General features: G+C 41.4%; 1 protein-coding gene across 2 annotated transcripts; it reads left to right on the top strand.

The window, feature by feature from the left end:
• Window positions 1–2,050: 2,050 nt before the first annotated feature.
• Window positions 2,051–20,671, top strand: LOC109859954. 2 transcript variants are annotated; one of them, XM_020438712.1, is made up of 4 exons: window positions 2,051–2,659; window positions 9,814–9,924; window positions 13,551–13,759; window positions 16,723–20,671. In XM_020438712.1, the coding sequence occupies exons 3-4, from the start codon at window positions 13,575–13,577 to the stop codon at window positions 19,067–19,069; spliced, it is 2,532 nt and encodes an 843-aa protein (XP_020294301.1). In that variant the 5' UTR covers window positions 2,051–2,659; window positions 9,814–9,924; window positions 13,551–13,574; the 3' UTR covers window positions 19,070–20,671. The 2 variants fall into 2 exon arrangements, with proteins under 2 accessions (XP_020294301.1, XP_020294302.1); XM_020438713.1 differs by lacking the exon at window positions 2,051–2,659 and having other exon boundaries at window positions 9,733–9,924.
• Window positions 20,672–20,713: the final 42 nt, after the last annotated feature.

Below are 20,713 nucleotides of genomic sequence, written 5' to 3'. Positions count from 1 at the left end.
ATTATCTTCTTAATGTTGTCGTTAATTTAAAAAAAAAAAAAAAAACAAAATCTGTCAGTAATGATGAAGAGTTTTTGTGTTTTGCTGCAGTAAAATTAATTCACTCTCAATGACGGTATCGCGACCGTGAAATTATGTCAGCTTTGCGCGTAGTCGTCATATTTATGTACGGTTTCCACCGGACACGATTAATTTGATCTCATTTGCATCACACGCACACACACCATGCGCGTATTTGTTGATTTCTAGAAATCGACGGGATATGCGTGACATACGTATGTTTATTTTCCAACAAGCTATCTTCTTAATGAAGTTTAATGACTTCACAACGAGCGTGAGATTTACACTTAAGGAAGGTGGTGCAGGATGACTCACACGGTGAGTCTTTACATGGTGTTCATTTCAGGAGCCCGACTGATGTCATCATCGGCAATGTAATCTCTTTTTGTGCTCGAATCAATATTAAATTAATATTTATTAAATTTAATTTAACCGCGACAACTTGTGTTTTACTTTCGAAGAGGTTGGAGCTCAGAGAGCGGCTCCGTTCTTCTGTTATCTCACCGTCTCGCGTAAAAAACGGGAGTAAAAGCAAATAGATCTCTTTCTCTCGGTTTCTCTCGGCGGTATCCGCTTATTGACAACAATAAACAAAAATCCGTCGGCGAGCTATTAATTATAACAAGGTATAAAAGCAGCATTCTCGTTCAGAATTCTTCTTTCGCTGGTTCTTTCGATTGACGTCAGGCGGAGCATCTAAAAAATTTCAATGCGCGTGGCATGACCGAAAAAGTAACTGGCAGATATGATGTTCAATGGTAAACAAAATTAGACGTCTGCGACTTATGATGGAATAGTACCCAACGGTACGTTATTTTTGCTGCACAGTCAGTCTTTTAATAGAATTCATCCGCCGTTCTTATATGCACATGTAAAATTCATTTCGCAATTTTCTTTCTCTCTCTTATATACATATGCATGTGTTGAAATATGCATATGAAAACAATTTGGAATAAAAATCAGCAAACAAAAAGGATCCGCAAATACGGCGGAATTAAAATTGTGATTATAAATCGAATATCGAATTTTGTATTTTAAAATTAACTGTTAAAAAGATTAAGAGAGATTTTGTAGATCTGTAATTTTTCAAGAAACTTAACGATGATTCATGAAACTAAAGATCAAGAATCTTCAGAATCAAGGATTTGTTTACTACGCGAAACAAGTTTTTCTACGATTTGGTTAATGCAGCAAAAACAAACAAATCCTGACAAATTTTTACCGTATAATGTATAATCGTATAATCGTGTCTGCGATAAGTAAGAAAGTCTCGAGAGTTCTCGCAAGTGAAAGTGTGACAACATGCAGTTCTGATAAATTACCTATTCGCAAAATGTGCACGGCGAATTACGACGCATTTTAGTCTCTAATCGTCTCGACGTTGCTTTTGCGACGTATATATCGGACGTGTATTAAGAAGCTGATGCAAACGAATCTTTTGACAGGAAATTTCGTCACTACGCGAGTCTTCATTTAGTCATAAACTCCACAATCTTTCACACATCCATTGATTCTCGCGAGCGAGCTGTGTCCGTTATCAACCGGCGCGCGCGCAATTAATAAATCGCGGTCTCGACGTCTGACAAGCGCGGTTCATCGGCGCCCGATCACGCATCCGATTTATCTCCGATTCGCGCTACAAGCGTTCGAGACGAGGGGAAGGTGTAGGTCTGGAAAAGTACCGTAACACACACACACACACATTTTCTAACGCGATTATCTTAAAGTCCGCGCGATTCCCCGCTGCTCGGTCGGGTGCAGTTAGTGTTAATGCCTGATAAAAATCTGACCCGGTCAGCAGTGATTCTCATTCGCCTTAACCCAGTTCGCATAGGCCAGATGGGCCGCGGACCGATCTGTGCCATGATTACGAACGCGCAAATCCGTGCCGGTAACAATACAACCGGTGCAATGCCAGTGCCAGCGTGATCACCTACTGTTGCCACCAACATTGAATGATATCGCGACTCGCGTTTCGATGATCGTCGTTATTGATGACGAAATCGCGGAAATCGTTCGCACGATTTCAGAACGTACGTAAATTCCAAAGCGAGAGAGAGAGAGAGAAATAGACCTTTTGATCTAAATTATAATACATTTGCTCTTTTTATTACGTTATTCAAGTAGACTTTACAACATCCCGTTAACATTAACGCGCGCAGATAACGGTATCTTCTTTGTTACATTAAAAATATCGCCTGACGACGTCGTGTCGACATTTGTGTTTTCGAATTGCTGTTGTTTGTAACGATACTCCGAAAAATTTCAAAGAATCGTTTATTGCGATAATGAATATTGCGTCCGCATCACATTTCAATCTTTTAATAAACAGTAAACTGCTGCGGGGAAAAAAAAAATGAATGAAAGGCAGTAACGCGAGATCGAAAGGCCGCGTTAAACGAGCGGAGAAGGGTCGCGGTTGAAAAACTCGCGAGTTGCGTTGCGCCGCGAGTGTTGCGATGCGATAAACCGCGCATAATTTTTCCATGATGCGACAGTATAAAGTCGTTACACGATTTGCATTGGATTAAGGAACTTCTCCTCGCAAAGACGAACGGCGAAGCACGATCCGGATAATGCAATCGCCACGAAAAGGAAGGTATGTATGTGCGATGAACGACGTGCAACGTGACAATGTTCGAAAATAAAATTAACTAAATTCATCATGTCGTTGAAATCCGGATTGTCGAGCAAAAATACATATTTCGCATTCATTGCAAATAGCGACGCAAAAAAATGTTTTTTTTTAATCGCATTACTTTACACAATTACGTCTCGCGCATGTCTTTCATAAGCAAATATGCAATATTCGCAGAAACGAAGTATATGCAAACAAATAAACAAGTTTTGTTTCAAAAAGGACGAAATTGTTACACGTGTCAATAGATATTGACACGATGAAATATATATTCATTTTGTTACAAAAACAAACAACACTCGGAACATCTCCGTTTATTCGATAAACCATCATTACAACGACGCGACACACACGCGGAAACATTGTCGGCGGCTTCTTAAAATTGTAAATTAACAAGATAATGTGTTTGAAAAAGCTTTTTTACATTACCTTGCTTAGATAGAAGCGAGATATATATCTTTTCGCTCGACAAACGTTCGAAACTTCGAACGAGACATAATCTGAAACTCGATACGCGCGAGCCCTAGGTCGACTCGATTTCCCACATTATATATTATATATTTCGCAATGCGTCTTTCGTTTCTTTTTCCTCGAATTATATATTGCGCGTTTTTTTTTTTGTTCTCGATCATCCTTTCCGATTATATTGTCGGCATTTTTCAGACTTTGGACTCTCGGAAAGAATTATTATTACATATTGCGCGAGATATATTACGTATGTAGAAGTAAAGCGGATCCTTGGAACGCGGAATAGTACGAAGTGTAAACGCGATGACGCATATCTAAATAAATTCAACTCAAGAGAGCAATACGGAGATACGCGCTTTTTCACGATAAATTTCCCTGACCGCTCCTTTTTCCGCGATTTGCGCTTTCTTACACGCTGTGTGTTTAACGATCGACGCGACGTGCAAAGAAACGAGACCTGGATAACGTCTGCGTCGTTATGTCATCAATATATCTCAATATTGTCGTGCTAACGAAAGAATGCGTAATTTAAACGGGCGTTGCTAGAGATACGATACCTAAGATGAAGAATACACATTATAGAGGGTTCAACAGACCACGCGAATCCGCTTATTGAGCTTAGACCCGGCTAATTATAGCGACCGGTGATTAATGCGACTCATCGCGTTTGGTCGGTGCTAAATCATTCGGGACACGGCTCGGGATGGGAATGTCGCACGCTAGAACGTTTATTGGAGCATTTCGCAGCGGGTCGCTGAAATTAACATTCGAATTTACTCTTTGTGTGACATGGTAATGTAACGCGATAAGTAATTATCTTCCGTGACCTCGCAAACGTGTGTCCGACACATTCCTCGAATTATCCTGACGTCGTAATTCTATTTAATTTGTTTCCGAGATATTATATGTAGAAAAAGATCTCACTATATTATGAGACCACGCGAACGATCGGTATTACCAGATTTCGCGCGCAAATGTTTTATCTGCAATATATCGTATCGTCGATAAAACACACAAATATGATAAAATATACGAAAATACTGAAAATATTCGAAATCGTTCATTGAGCTTCGTTATCGAAGATTTCGATCTCGAAAAAATAAAACAAACTTTGATCTCTCGTTCGACGCGCGCAGACTTCGATCTCGCGAAGAAGAACTCGTTTCGAGATCCATTCGTCGACTTATCGTTCATTCGTGAGTGTCAAGAATTATCACCGGTACTTGAAGATGTAATATTTTTGCGTGAGTTACCTTTTGAAATACTCGAAAGGTGAGTAAGCAACGACAATTATCGAAACCGATCTACCGATGACTCTTCGACACTTATGTAGATATATATTTATACGCGCTCACAACCTTGATTCGTAAGATGTTTTCGCACGATACGACACGGTCGGCATACGTGTGTCATTGCGATTTAACGGGAAAAATGGCGTGGAACGATTCCGCGCTCGCTCTCTTTCGCTTTAAATGTAGTTAATTATACGGAGACGAATCTCGCGCACGAAGCAATTAATCGCAACTCGAGTCGGATCGATTTTACGCGCATACATATATATGTATATAAATGTCGCTTTTTCGTTCGAATTAACATCTTGCCGTATATCTTAATTTTCCGCGGGAGATCAAGTTGACTTGCGCGTATAGCCTTTCATCGCATAATCATTCCGCTTTGCGCGTTCGATCCCGACGACTATTTTATTTTATTTATTAGTAACGGCTCGCGCATTTTGCCGTTGTGAATCTTAAGGCGCTAAATTCAACGTAGGCGAGAGTGCGTCGAAACGGATATTTCAAGATCACTGATTCGTTGACGGGAGGGCGCACCGAACTAAAAAAATGTCGACCTTGGTCTTGTCGGCGCACGACTAAAGGGATAAGCGCAGAAGCTGACAATGGAACATAAAAATAAAATGTACAAGAGAGAGAGAGAGAGAGAGAAAAAGACAAGCATATACACGGAGAAGAAACCGGACGAATATATATCGTCGAAAATTGTGCGCAAGGTCAAAATGTATTTAATTTTGTCCGAGCAATTAATTCGCACACCATTAACACACATAAACATCTCGGATAAAGTCTCCTTATGCTTACCACAGAAACAAACAAGTTATTTCAATGTATCCTTCTTGAAAAAAAATGATAAAATTCATAAGATTTCTCTTTCAAGCCGACCTTTAACGTTTTCCCGACAGACGTATCGGCGGCGCGTTGCGACACGCGCACGCGAGTGGCTGCGAGCCAACGTCCAAGGTGCTAACGAGAATGTGTGAAAAATAAGCTCCCGTCTCTCTGTCGATATCTGGAATTCGCTAATTGTGAGGGTTTTTTTTTTTAAAGCGCACCGTGTAAAAGCGCTACTGTGTTACGAAACGCTCGAAGAAAGAATAAAGTCTATTCGTTTGTAACGGGAAGATTTTAATGCGCGCGTGGCGAAGGAAACCGGCGCGTATGGATTTCCGTCGCTGCTTATAACAGTATACATAGTTACGGTGTGGGACATGGGAATCTTTTTTTTTTTTTCTTCCTCTTCCAGGAACTGCGACGAATCTCGTGAGAAAACGGACTCACGTCTGTCAGGTGCACAAATTGCATTCTAACTGGCAACAAAAGCGCCTGCGAGTAGTCGCAGATTCCCTGCGGACGCTGTCATGGCGTTGCCGTCTTTTTTTTTTTCGAGCAGATTGGATTTTTTTTACGCACCTGCGCTTCGGAATTTTAGACAGAATTACTCGACAAATTCAAAGAAGTCATTGCATCATTTCTTTTATCAGACGCGCTCTCGAGAGCGCGTCTACGGACGAACTTAGGCGAGAATATATAAGCAAATAGAACCGCAAGTCAAGTGAGTTTCCCGTGAAACACTTTGCTTGAGACACGGTGAGAACTTTGATATCAGACGTAGAAGCGAATGATGTTTCGCGGAATATATATCGCTTTGAAAGCGAATATTCGAGAGAGAACGAGAAGAGAGAGAGAGACAAGCCGGTCAATGATACGTCATAACTACATCGATGTTAAAAATTCGCGTAGAACGGCGGCTATATTCGTTCTTGCGTACCTAGTCCTTTTTCGTTACACAAGAATGATCTAGAATTATCTGCCATACTTTTTCAGAATATCGTCAATCATTATTAGAGAAGAGAAGAAACATGAATAATGCCAGATTTAACTGTTAAAATATTTGAACTCGATATTTAAACCAGTTCTTTTTTTTTTCTCTCTCTCTCTCTCTCTCTCTTTTTTCTTCTTCGTAGCTTTCTTTGTTTGCTAGATTCGACGCACAATAAATGTTTCAAGAACTGGCACACTTTCTCGACGATACCGTTAAAGCGTGAAGAAACGAAAAAAGGTCCGTAAAATTATTCCAAAATTCTAAAGCTATAAATTTTCCGAAAATTTTTGCGTCTCACGCTTTGCAAGAAAAATAATCGGTTCGTTAAAGGAGATATTGTTAAATGGAATTAATAAAAAATTCTCAAGAGGCAAAGAGTTCTGAGATAATCTACAATAATGTAACTTTTTTTTATCGAAACGGATGCTACTAGTGCGAACTGTGACACATGTGTCGCGGTTTACATACGCATTAGAAGGACTTTATTGCTATTAATCGCGTATAATTATCTTAATGGAATAATCAGCAAGTAGGAGACACGATAGTGTAGCTCGGAGTTTTTTTTTTTTATAAACAACACCGTGTGTGTTACTCACGCGCGACGTGCAGATACTGTCCGTCGATGTGAATAACGAGGCTGAAAAGAAGATTAACACGAAGTAATAGCAAGCAATGTCGTACATAAACATTTGCTTCACGGCTATCACTAGCGAATTAATCAACGGCTGCGAATCGGCAATAACTCATCGATATCGAGAGAGTTCATCAAAAAATCATCGATACATCGATAACAACGTGGTTGTCATAATTTATGTTAAACTCGCGTTTGTAGTGAAACAAATTCTCATTGATTTAAAAAAATTAATGTATTTTTGACGGTGTATCTCGTAGCGATACACGCAACGTCGTCACGGCGGAGAGAATAAAATTTCGTAATAAAAAAAAAACAAAAAAAAAAAAAAACCACGCGAAGAGAAAAGTGTAAACATCACGGCGACCGTGAAATGGAACATCTCGAACGAGGAAATGAAATTACTCGAAGCGTATCGGCCGACACTCCGGTTTCCCGCGAGGACTCGTAAATCCTCCGACCGGTTTTACGTGCGGGCGTATTATACGTATGTGTATGTGCGCGCGTTCCCGCGATGACAGACGGGACAGTTCTGGTTTTTTTTTTTTTTTTTTTTTTTTGTCCCTATAGCGACGCGAATTCGAAGTAATATATGCACGTCTCAGGGGGGGATCCCCGCGAGAGCGAGATTCGCGTCGTAAATTTTTTTTTTCCCTACCCGACGTAATACACGGAAGTGTACCGAGAGAACATGCGGGTAATATACGACGATAATATACAAGGGGATCGAAGGGAGGGAAAAAGGAGGCGATTGTTGTTCGCGACCGAGGCGGTGAATTAATCAATTTTAATTACGAACCGTCGTCGCATTAGATGCTCTTAAGCGGAAAAGACGCGCGAACGTCAGCTTCACGTGCACAAAAGATGCGCCAGCGTTGGTTTGTTAATGAAATTGATGCAGTTGGAGAAAAAAAAAAACAATTACAAAGATGCGCAACAGACTGACATTAATACTCGGTATAATCTTTGTCACGTCTGCGACTTGGGGGTCGAGGACACTTTTACGTAGTAAATTTACACAACGCTCGTCTCGATCTCGGTGAATCTCGGTGTTCTCTTTAACATACACTTGTCTGTGTGTTCTCGGATATTTTTTTTTTTTTTATACTCCTCCGATAAAATTTCTCGAACAACAATCGTGCAACGTGCATAATCTCTCGAGATTTGCGTTGCAATAAGATTCCGAGAACGCTTTATCCGCGTTTGATAAGATACAAAAATTAGCTCAGGCGATTGTACGATACACGCGTGTACTAACATTAGCTCTAAATATAGACAGACACATATTTCCCTTTCCCCTCTTCGCTTTTTATCCTACACGAGCGATTTTAAACATTTCGTCAATGGCGAAGTCCCGCCAGTTGTTTGCTCATGGTGCCGGTGTCGACTCTCTTGCGAAACATCCGATACACTTGTCGTCCTTCCGTCGCGTTTAACACAATCTCCAACGCGTCACTCTTCTCTCTCTCTCTTTCTCTTTCCGTGAAATTAATTTCCCGTTGTCGATCAAAGTGATTTTTTTTTTTCGCGGAAAATCCTTGCGCTAGAAAGTGCGCGTCCTTGTAAAACTTTCGCGCGAAAATAAACGCTACTTTAGGAGTAACTTTGTTTACCAATGAAGTTTTGTGATTTACTCGACGGTGAGTAAAACGCGTTTCGGGGCAATAAAAAGCGGCGCGCGATTTGGCGGGAGCGCGTTCGTTCTCGCGATATTGCTGTTCTCGCGCGAGAATAGTTTGTTTTCTTTCCATCTTCCGGCTTTTATAGAAGTGGCTGATGCATGTGCGTCGACACACAAGCAGCGGGATAATACCGCAAATAGCGTGTGTAAGGATTTTGGTATGCACGTTCTCGAGAATATTTTCCCCGAGAGTGATTTTTGTTTCTGAATAATAATATAATATATATATGAGAGAAACTTTATATATATTGAAATCGTTTCTCCTTCGGGTTTTGCAATTTATATTTAGCTTTTTATATATCGTCAGATATGTTTTTATTCGGAAACTCGCCACGCGCGACATCACGTGCAATTTTCTTGAGTAGTTCTCCGCATTTTTTTTTTTTTGCTGAACTTTTCTTTGAAATTTACCTTGAACAGAGATCGCGCAGCGACGAAAAGCGCGTATATACACATATACGACACCGATGAAGTCACTTGACGATAATAAAGAATTAATCGATCCTTGCTAATCGATCGCCGCTTCAAAGTGGCGTCTGAAGAGTTTTAAAGAGGGTATCGATGAAACATACACGTCTCTTTCGATAAAATATCGCTTATCATGGTAATTAATATTTGAGTTTGCGGAAAAGAAAACACTTGTTTTTTTGCGGATGCATCTGTGAACTTATCGCGCGCCATTGTGAAAAAAAAAAAAAAAAACAGATCCGATAAGCATTCTCGGAGAGAACGTGTGCAATTCCGAGAACCAAGAACAGAGCCGTGAATCGCGAGAACGATTTCGCGGTTGCATTATACAATAACACTTCTGATTTCTAATTCGAAATAGATCTAAATTTATAATCTTTTATCTCGACCGCCTTGTTTCGCGATTATACGACTCGTAACTGCATTTAATTGAAATAAAATTATGGACTACTTAAATGAAAATAAAGAATCGTGGAAAAATTTCGTCGGAAATCTGTGGGAACTGTTTGTGCGTTCGAGCACACGCGAATTGCATGAGTGATTTTATAAATCCATCGTTTTTTATCTGGTCAAGTGTCAGATAAAGATAAAATATTCTACGCGGAAAGAGTTTATTTTGAATTTATAATCGTGTTTTGTTTCGCGCTGTCCAGCGTGTAGTCTCGATAAGAAATAATACTCTTGTGAAAATACTCTTTCGCACACACAACACACAGAAAGAATAACACGTGTCTCTCTTTTATCTTCAAGGTTTTCAAGTGTGGTACGTGAGGAGATGATGTGAAGAGAGTAGCTGCGATCGGCATCATGTGTTACCCTTGAACCATCGAAATCATCGTCCGCTGATTTTTCACACATTCGGTAAGTAATTAATAATCTCTATCCAATGTTTGTTAATGCAATTTCTGACACAAACTTGCGAAATATCAGAGATCCTCCGACAATAATTTTTCGCGTTTTAGATATCTATCTGTCTACAACAGACTTAATGTTCAGTAACAACAATAAGATTGACAAAAAAATATAATAACAAATTATTTTTTAATGACAAATATATTAAAGACAAACATAATAAGTCGCACATCTGTTGCTTCTCTCGAACAAAGCAAACGCGTCGCGCTAATGCGCATTTGAAACATTCGATTGAATCCGAATCTTATCAAAACCGACTGTACACAGAGGCGTATACCGACCGATCGGTAATACGATCAATTTTTTTTCCGATACTTGTATTTCCGTGCACCCGCATCGCACGTGGTCCGACATGTTGCGGTTCACGTCGACTTCGGCTCACGTGAGTGACACGCTCCCAGGAATGACAATGACATCTGCTTCGGATTCGCTGCCGAGCGAGTTTTGTTGTTATCACGCGTATGCAATCGGCGACAAGCGAATAACGAGCATGGCTTATATGCGGTGTTTAGATTTTCGCGTTCTATTCCCGGCGAACGACGGCACAATGGTTGGCCACCCGACATTGTTCGCACTTGTTCGCGCGGAAACGATTTTGTTCTTTATCGAGTCATGTGCGCGAAAATAGCGCCGTTATGAGAGACGGTGTGTGCATTACGCAGCAAATTCGCATAACCGGCACGCGTGTGTCAGCCTTTTATAGCAACAGCACCAACGTGACGCCGAATCGGTCACGCATACCGCAAGTCGTCGGCGACTTGTCTTCCGGTTGGATACCAATAATCGGAATCGGCAAAAAATATAACACATCTGATGCGATAAAAAAAAATTCAAAGAGGATCGAGATGTGATAATTAAATGTTAAGAATTAAATTTGTACATAAGATGTGAATAAAAAAGAGAGAGAAAGACAATGGGGAAAATTTAGAGAGAAAAGTTCATTGTTCATTAGAGGTGTAATTGAAGATTAGAAAACTAGATTATGTGCAACACAAGAGAGACATCGCTAATAACGCTGCAACTTTTGTTGTTATATCATCGAAACGGATAGTGACGTGAGAATATATAGACGCCTTTTCTCTCTCAAGCTCTTTCGTAATATCCTACAACACACTCGCGAGATCTATAATGGAAGATTTTTACTGCGAGATACATCGCGAGGTACACGATTTCGCTCGATGACACTCGATCGCGCCGGTTATAAAAAATACATGTGATACCGCTTGTATACCAAGCAGACTTCCGCTTTATGTGCGAAGAAAAAAAATATCAGAGGAGTCTGAAATAGACGAGGAAATAAAAGAGCAAGTCGAGAGATCGGACTGCGCACTTATAGTGCGCATTTATTTGCGCAATGACAACGAGCGTCCGTATATACGCGAAATGTTTGTCCGATTCAGCCGTCGCGTTATCGCTCCTCCGTATATACAATAATTCGGGGAGGGTCTGTTTATTTCCACTGACACGTTTGCCTTGTCGCAAGCTCAAGTTCGTGACACGCGTGATAACACACGACACCAGACGATAATTAATCGTTCGACGTTCGCTCGGGATTTACGTCGCGTCGATATAGCGAGGTGTTTTAAGTGACACTTTCTGCCCCCGAGAAGTTTCATCAAACGGAAATAAACGACTGTCCGTTTGTGCGCGAATCGCGCTGATTGATGTCTCCGCGAAACGTTCTCCACCAGCCGAAGTTTGAATCTTCGCCAAATCTTCCCGCGACAATCAAGGTCGATTGCTGCACTACTGATGTAGCGCGGACCGGTTTCCCGCTGGATCTCTTCTCTCATTCTGTTGTTCTTTATCATGAAAAGACATCGTGCTCAGAAATTTTGAAGCTATTCACATTGCGCAAATTCTGTTATGTAGACCGTTCCGTTTTCATTGCTTTCTCTTACAAGACAAAAATAATAGTGACATCATAGGATGTAAACTTGCAATCGCGTGTTTCACGAAAATGAACGATATAACGAGTAACGTCGTTGCAAAATTTCACTCGCGTGGAATTTTTTGAAAATTAACGAAAAAAACCGTTCTTACTCCGACTGCAACGACTATGCATTTTCAAATGGTTAAATAAAATTCTACCGAAAATTATAATGGGTGAGTGCAAAAGTTTTGAGGGAAAAACTTGCGATAGAAAAATTGGACCCAATTATTTTATTAAAAATTTGCATTAATTCTAACAAGTAATCTCTGTTGTTTTCTGCTGATGCACCTGGTAGAATAAATAAATCGTTTTAATGAAATTACTCGATTTATTTTTCCACAACGAAATCCACGAAGAAAGCTATTGCGCTCATCCGATGATCACTTGCGAATTTGAAGACAATGTGATATTTGAAAAGAATCTTGATATCTCGTTGAAAATTACTCGGGCCAGCTAAAAAACGAGCACCTTGAAAATAAACTTTTAAAAAAATGAAACTTTTCATGTGAAGTCAACAGATACGTGAAGAAATACCCACGTCACAAAGATTATTGACACAATCGCGATTCAGATCATTAAAATAACGACAATGGCGTGAATGCGCGAAGAAAAAAGGACCGACCGATAATGTATTAATCGAATAACATATTATTTGACGTCAATGACGGAGAGAAGGCGTCTTGTTGTCGAAACTCATTACATATGATCTTTGAGCTGTTTGCTTCTGCCACCTCGCGTGTCACGGAGGCGAATAAAACCAGCTTTCTTCGTCTCAAATATTGTATTCGCATTATGCGTGAATAAAAAAAAAAAAACTCATCTGGATCTCTCGAGGCTAATCTTGTTTTATCATTTTCAATGGAAAGGCGCGCAACGTGTAATGTCTCGCGAGAAAGAAGAAGAAATTATCTTACCGAGAAACACATACACACGCCACGCTATTTTCGGGAGGCGTTTTCATTACATTAGCCGTATAGCCTTTCAGTCAGTGCGCTTCTCCTTTATTATTCAAGCTATATTTATTCAGACCACGGAGAGCAAATCTGCTATATGCGAGATCGTCAAAACTTTCGAAAGATCGCCTCTTCACGCAAAATACACGAGACGTTTTTTCGAGTCACGTGCACTCGTTTCCTCTTTTTTTTTTTTTTGAATTGTAAAAAGACACCGGTGTGTGATGGTTTCGGCCACAATCACGAATATACTCTTGGGTACGCGAATAATTGGGCAAACGTGTGCTGCGTGTGCACCATGTAGATGTATTTTTACAGCATCATACGTACGGGGAAACCCGTCTAAAAATATAAATGTCGACGGGAACTCCTTAGACCGCATTGAGGTCGCGCCATTTCCTCGCAACAAACATAAATTGACCTATTTTGAGGATGCAATTCCGGCATGCGGTTCTCGAGAAAATAATTCAAGTCGCAATTGAGGAGTTGAACGGAGCAACATCTTGCGCAATTATCTCTGAGAGAGAATTCGATTATGAACGAGTTGAATCTAATTTATCTTTTAAAATTGATATTTAAAAAAAAATATTTGTCTAAAAAAAATCTTAATTAACAAATTCATAATTCTGATAAAAATTTGGCGAATGCAACTGTAAACCAAAAAACGCTTTGCGTTCTGTGTGTTGCAGGTTCATAACTCTTATAATTTATGAATGGATGGAGCTGCGTCGGGCATCATTGGAGGAGGACCGGTTGCGGATCTGGGAGGTCTGGAAAGATGGTGGAACGATCCGGCAATCGCGGCCTGGAGCCTCGTGTTCTTCGGCTGTTTCCTCCTCAATGCGACTCTTTTGCTCGCGTTTCTCGTGCGGCCGGGTCTGCGCACTATTTCCAACAGGTTAGTGAACCGTGTTTCGAGACAGCGCGGTCGAGACAGACTTTTGAAAGAAACATGTCACATCTCCCTCTTTAGTTTTTTTTTGCCACATTTTACAATTTCTTAAAATCATTTTATAATTTCGTGAAATCGAGTTCAACATGGTACATCCCTTTTTTTTTTTTTAGATTTTCCCTCATTTTATGTTTGATAGTAGCGGGATATAGCAAGCGTCAAAAAGATTTTGTATGTGACGTTTCTCGTGCGTGCGACAGGAAAAGGAGTAATAGATAAACAATGTCGTTGACGCATGTAGTTACAAACGTAGGGTCGCGTTATCGCACCGCTTATCGTTATGCTCCGCTAATCACGACGCCAAGCATCACGACGTCGGTCTTGAAACGAGTAAAATGAAATTTTCGAAATTCGTTAACGTCGACCCGTTGACGCACGCGAGCTTTCTTGCGAACGTTGGTTTGGTTACAGCTACAAGATATATATATATATATATACATATATGAGAGAGGACAGACACACACACGTTCGCAATCTATTGCAGAACTCGTCGGTTGGTGCCAAAGCGGAAATAAAACGCACGCGCCACGATGACGAGTGGGAATAATAACAATATATTTGCGCGTTGTCAGATTCGCGTAATATTCATTGAGACGCCATGGCAGTAAATAATATTTAAGCATGTCGTTTGTGTCGTGCGCGTGTTGCGCTCGTGCCAAGGTTAACGATCTCTTATACATTGACAACGTTTGCATTTTTGTTTTCGCCGAAATACTGAGTCAACACCTTATTGAGCCTTTGCAAGGCTCCAGATTGTTATTAATAAAACAAAACGAAATACACAACGCGTGCGAAAAATGAAGTAACGCGCGATGATGAAAATACGAAATAACGCGATAAATATTGCGACGGTTGAAAATTTATACGCAAAATGATTACTCGCGATCCATTTCATACATCCGCAACTTGGCACAAAAAATAGAAACAAATATATTTTAAGAATATTTTAAAAAATTTCATATATCGTTTGATCGATTAAAAAAAAGATACATTTAATAAAACTTAATTAAAATTGAAATAATTTACAATTTTTAATTATACAGGGATTTAATAACGCGCGTTTCTAGATTATTATTATTTGTATTTTTCTAGATTACAAATATATTATTATTTTAAATGTCACGTTGTGCGCATGAAATTATGGTTCTGCCAAAATTGTGAAAGTTGTCACTCGCTAAGAACTTTGGCAGCAGGAAAATTATTTCTGTTCGAGCGCACACGTCCTATGCGTGTCCTTCCGCGGATTCACACATATGCACATTTTCCATCGTGCTCGTAAACAAAATCGCGTTTGAAGTCTCGTTTCTATAGATCGCTCGCGTCTCGTGTTCCTCGTGGGACACTGCCAGTTTAAATATTTCAATGTATGATTTCGTCTTGTTGTTGTGGGCGACGTAGCTGCATCCTTCGCGCGGTTTCCATTAGAACTTATAGCTAAACTGACTCAAAGCTTATTTGTAGATAATATAAAAATAATCGCAGCACATGTGTAAAAGCAAAAGAACGATCGTCATATTAGCGAAGGTAGCAGATCGTTTATATAATAAAATAACGCGAATAAAATGCCGCGGACATATTTTATTTAAATCTATAACTATATTTTTTTTTACACTGTATTATTATGTTATATTGTTTTATGCTAATGTTGTATAGAATTGCAAATAACATTCTTTTGCGTTCGGAGACAAATGCAATATCGGAGATACACTTTGTTCGCAGTGTTTGAAAATTAATTAGACCGCGCAACTATCTTGCGCGCAGGCAAACACTTGCCGTTGATATTAGCAGTTGTATTAATAGACCCCGTGCCACAAGGACTGGGTTTATCATTGTTGTTATTACGTAGACTTCCACCTGCTGAGCCAGGAAATCAATTACGCGCCGAGTATCAAACTTTGGCAAAACTGTGTTGCACCATGGTGTAATAATAAACTTTCGTATATTTTGGGAAGAGAAATATCTCGTTTTAATAGTGTATTCCAAACGGTTCTTTTTGCCAAGCCGCTAAAATAAAAAAAAATAAAAAAAAAATCAATTTTACTAATTATTCTGATTCGTTCGACGTTTTGCAAAATCGCGCGAAACGCGACGTTTTAAATTTAGACTTAAATGAGAGGCGCAGCGTCGAAGCAATTTTCACGGTTGAGTGGATCCATCCGTCAATTTGTCGACAGCGACCAAAGTGAAACGGAACACTGCGCGTCCTTTAAATATCGACGTTCTTCGGGCAAATTTGTTACGTCAACGAAAATCGCGAAGACAATCAGCGAGAAGTAAAAGCGTTGCGCGAACAATTTGATATATATACTCACACAGACAAAACGTCCATTAGACGTATACTGGAACGTCTACAATTTTTCACGTGACGTACAAAGAAACATCTGATGAAAACTTATATAAAATGTTGTTTTGTGCGGATAATTCGCGGTACTGATGGTCGCTTTTTTCATAAATAAAAAAATTTGTAATCACACACGACAAAGAGAAGATATTAATATGCCGCTGGTGTAATTTACAAAGTAATTTTGTTGTTTTTTTTTCTTCTTTTAATTATATATTAGCTTCTAGAGGTTTTCTATATCCCTTGTGGTTTATACTTTTTGCCAGAAACGAGTTAGCAATATACTTCGTTTCTAGCAAAAAGTGACGTAAAAGTCGTATTATAATTCAAGATTGGCACGTGCAACATGAAGAAGATAAATATAGGCATGGCAAAATAAAATAGTACCTTATCCTCTTTCTCTTCTTTATCTCATTGTTTCTTATTTAAATTTATTTTAATGAATTTGGGTTTATGTACGTAAGTCATTTATCATTCGCATCATTTGCAATTGAAAACCAACATAATGAGTTCTAAAATAAATCCACGTGTTAATTTAAGGTGATTTTTTTTTTATCTCAATTTTCAGATTCGTGATGAACCTAACCGTCTCGAATTTACTTACTTGCGCCGTGCTGAATCCCCTGCTGATGATGGACGGTCCAGCGATAGGCGACACGGTGACGATGTCCGCGTCGGCGCTAGACAATGCCGCGTCCTCGCTCGGCTCGACGTCAACAACATCCACGTCGACCGTCAGCAACATATGCGCGATATCGGAAGGTGCCACGGCGCTCGTAACGACATCGTCGATACTCTCGGTTCTGCTTATCGCCATTGACCAATACTTCGCTGTGGTCGATCCGCTTCGTTATCGGACCCGGGTCGACAAGCTCAAATCGGCCGTGCTGATTGTATCCGTCTGGCTGGTTTCGGCTGCGTTCAGTCTTATCGCCGCATTGAATCCGAATCCGCGCAGTCTTTGGCTGTCCTGCAGAACGGCGTCATTGTTTCTGGACAATTCGTCCTTTCGCGAACAGATCGTGCTGAACACGACGACGTCGGACGTCTCTTCGTTTGACTCGGCGTTCTCGCTCTTCGGCAACGAGACGAAGGAAGAAGAAATGGATGCTGAGACGACTACGTTATTCAAGACAATGGAGTCGATCAAAATCGATCGTAGCATTGGTCTCTACGAGAACTCAACTGTGATTTTTCGCTCTTTGACGAACAACTCGGTCATTTACGGACTCATTTATGTAGTGGTGCATAGCGTGCTAGCGTATCTGCTCCCGTTCGCTGGAATCTGTTGGATCTACATCAGAATATATTCGGCCGCGCACCGAAACTCGCAGAGAACTCGCAGGACCGGTTCGCGACCGATTCTTTCGTCGGCCAGTTTCTGCGAGGATTCGTCGTACGGTTGCGCGAGATCGCAGCAACAACAGTCCACTCCTCCCGATGGGTTTTCCGAGGAATTTCGCAGAATACCCAAGATCTCGAGTCTCTCGTCCATCGACGAGACCAGCGAGACGACGCACTCGGCCAATCAGACGTCGCGACGAAGATCCTTCTCGTCGGTTTCGGACGTTCCGCAATCGGGACCGAACGACGAGAAGATCTTGTCGGGAGTTGTCTTCACGGTCGGTTTGCAACCGATGGAAGTCTTACCTTCAAACGAACAAGACGATAACACTTTGACCGAGGCGGAGGAACTCAAGACCGAGCTTCTCGAGGACGATCATAGAGTTTCGTCTTATAATGATCTCACGAGCCAGATGCACGATCTAAGATCGGACCAAAGACGATCGTCCTCGCACGATCTAATAGATCAACCGGCAGAGTCTTCCAGATGGATCGCCGGAGACACGAGCGATTCCGAGTCTGAGGACGAGCAACGCTACGGTTACTTCGATTCCTTGAAAGTTCCTACTAGAACCACTGGTAAGATCACCGACCGAAGATCTTCCGACTATCTCTTGTCACTTGCCGTTTGCAAGACGACGGAAAAAACGTGCGAAGACGCGGAAAGTTCAAAATTAAAAAATACTTCCGAGATGACGACTCGTTCTGTTGACGAAGAGGAAAATTCTGTCGCAGTTAAAACGACAGAGCGAGAACAAATACAGAATGAAGTTCCGAATTCCAGTGGTAATTTGGAGAACAAAAGATCGAGGAGACCCGGCCGACGTTTGTCGAGATCCGGCATTTCGGACGGCAACGGAGAATTGCACACGATCGTGAAGAATGCGGAGAATATTGGAAACAACAATTTAGAACCCTCGTCCTGCCTGCTAACACCGATAGTGACGATCACGCCGGCGCCGCCTGGCAAGCCGGGTCTGCATCGGGTAGCCAGCACTCGCAGCACGTGCAGCTACATCAATTCGCTGAAGCACAGAATTAGCAACGGCTCGTTGTTTAGATATCGCGAGGAGACTCGAGCGGCCAGAGTGAGCGCGCTGGTGATTGTGATGGGTCTCATCTGCTGGTCGCCGTATGTTCTGCTGAGTGTGATCAAAAATCTACCGCAGTGCTCGGACTATGAGTTCCCGCACGAATACGACGTGCTCGCGCTGAGCTTTCTGATTCTGGCCGCTTACGCGAGCCCGTTGCTCTTCGGTTATCGATCTAGACGAGTGAAACGGGAGTTGCGCAAGTTCTTCTGCTTTCATCGCGAGCTCTCGTACAAGAACAATCGCAGTCTGATGGCGAAGAAGGTTCTGAAGCGACGGCACAGCAACACTCTGAGTCATTTGGAGATGGATCATCGGTACAACATTTTCAACTGCGTGTACGGCAGAAACAGGTGGCCCAAGGAGAAGGTGCAGTTCGTGCAAGTACCGGACACCGCGCTCGCGGTCGAGACCTGCAGAAGTAGTTTCTCCAGCGGCGCCAGCACGCAGATCTCCAGCACGTCCACGGAAGAATGTTGAATCGCGATGGGCCTCGCGACATTGCGCGGAATTGTCGTGATCGCGAGAGAACTGGTTCCTCCGAAGATCGATGTCGTGAGAGATGAAAATCACGAACGATGCGAGAGACTGCGTGAATTGATTCTGCGTTTGTGCGCGTGGTACAGACTCACCGATAGACTGCGCCTTCGCGCGATCAAGACAATAACGAAATAAATGACGTGGCCGGATGAGAGGGCGATTTTGCTGTTTGTGTATATTTTCATCGCTGCGCGATTCTGCGAGCCCCCCTGGCGTATTTGCGCGGCTTGTCAACAATTCTTAGGTAGTGTTCGAAAATACGTCGCCTTTTATTTTTGAACACATTGCCGCCTGCGTGAGAGACCGAGTGACGCGAGTCATCAGCAATTTTTGGTGTTTATCGCTCGACGGTGCGCGTCTTCTTCGCGCGCGCTCCTTGAATTCAACCGAAATGCGTGCGAATTCAATTGTCACCTTTTCTTCCGAGATGACACACTTTTTCTTATTTCACACTTAAGTATATGTACATAAATAAAGTCTGATCCTGCGAGATATAAACTTACGCGGACGCGCAATTGCGAGACAGACGTGCGAGATCGTGTTCGACGCGAATCGTGTTCGACCGATCTCGCGGAGCCGGTTGTTTTGAAAACTTTGCGAGTATCTGTGGAAACCACGCGAAAAGTCGTAAAGCGACACAGAAAGACACGCTCGCCACGTCTCTTGCATCGCAATCAAAATAAACGGCTTCCTTCTGCTTCCATCCGCGCCCGGCGATATATCTTAGTATTAAGAGCCTTATTGTGCGCTATGCTATATACGTCGGGTGTTAGCCGGCTCGAGAAGTATTAGAGTTCGCCGAACCCGAAGAGGAGGCTTTAGTCTTTACGCTTATTTACGCATCGCGTATACTCTTCCTCTCTTTCCCCGCGCGCTCGCGCACCGACGTAATTGCACCGGTCGTCAGCAGCATCATCTGGGAGATGGATCAGACGCACGCAAGTAGATTAATCGGTGCAAGCGGCGTGCACCTTCAAGCGGCTATTTATTTTGCAGAATATATGCCCGCGCATACACGAGCGTGTCATTGCACGGCCGTGCGTGTATTAGTTATGTATGTACACAGCATTTTCATGACAGAAACCTCCTCATATCGAGGGAGGGATTAAGGTCTTTGTGCTATCCGCCGAGAACACCGCGCTTCTGGATTTTATTAATTTTTGTATATTACAAATAGAAACTTGTTTATTTATATTAAATAATTTGTACATAGAAAGAGAGTGAGAGAGAACGCGCGGAGAATCTCACAATTACTAGTTCGTATCCTGTATGTAGAGTTTTACTCGTGTTTTGTGTGTGTGTGTGTGTGTGTGTAGATATTTGTCACTGTGTTTTTAAAACTGGTACGTACGAATACATGTGTAAAGTATATATGTATATATATATATATATGTGTGTATATATATATGTGTGTGTGTGTATATATATATATATATGTGTGTATCTCATTACCGTTTTGTATTATCAGGTGAACTCAACAGGCTGTCTATAACATGTGATAACGCCAAAACCAATCGCCACTTAAATAAATTAATTAATTTATGTGACTTTCTCAATAAAAAAACATTTTGAATGCAATTGCCA

The sequence above is a fragment of the Pseudomyrmex gracilis genome, unplaced genomic scaffold (genome assembly GCF_002006095.1).
Source record: "Pseudomyrmex gracilis isolate BER0280 unplaced genomic scaffold, ASM200609v1 scaffold_308, whole genome shotgun sequence".
In the NCBI taxonomy this organism is placed as follows: Eukaryota; Metazoa; Arthropoda; class Insecta; order Hymenoptera; family Formicidae; genus Pseudomyrmex; species Pseudomyrmex gracilis.
The sequence above is the reverse complement of the archived record's forward strand: the minus strand, read 5'-3'. Positions and strand labels throughout refer to the sequence as shown.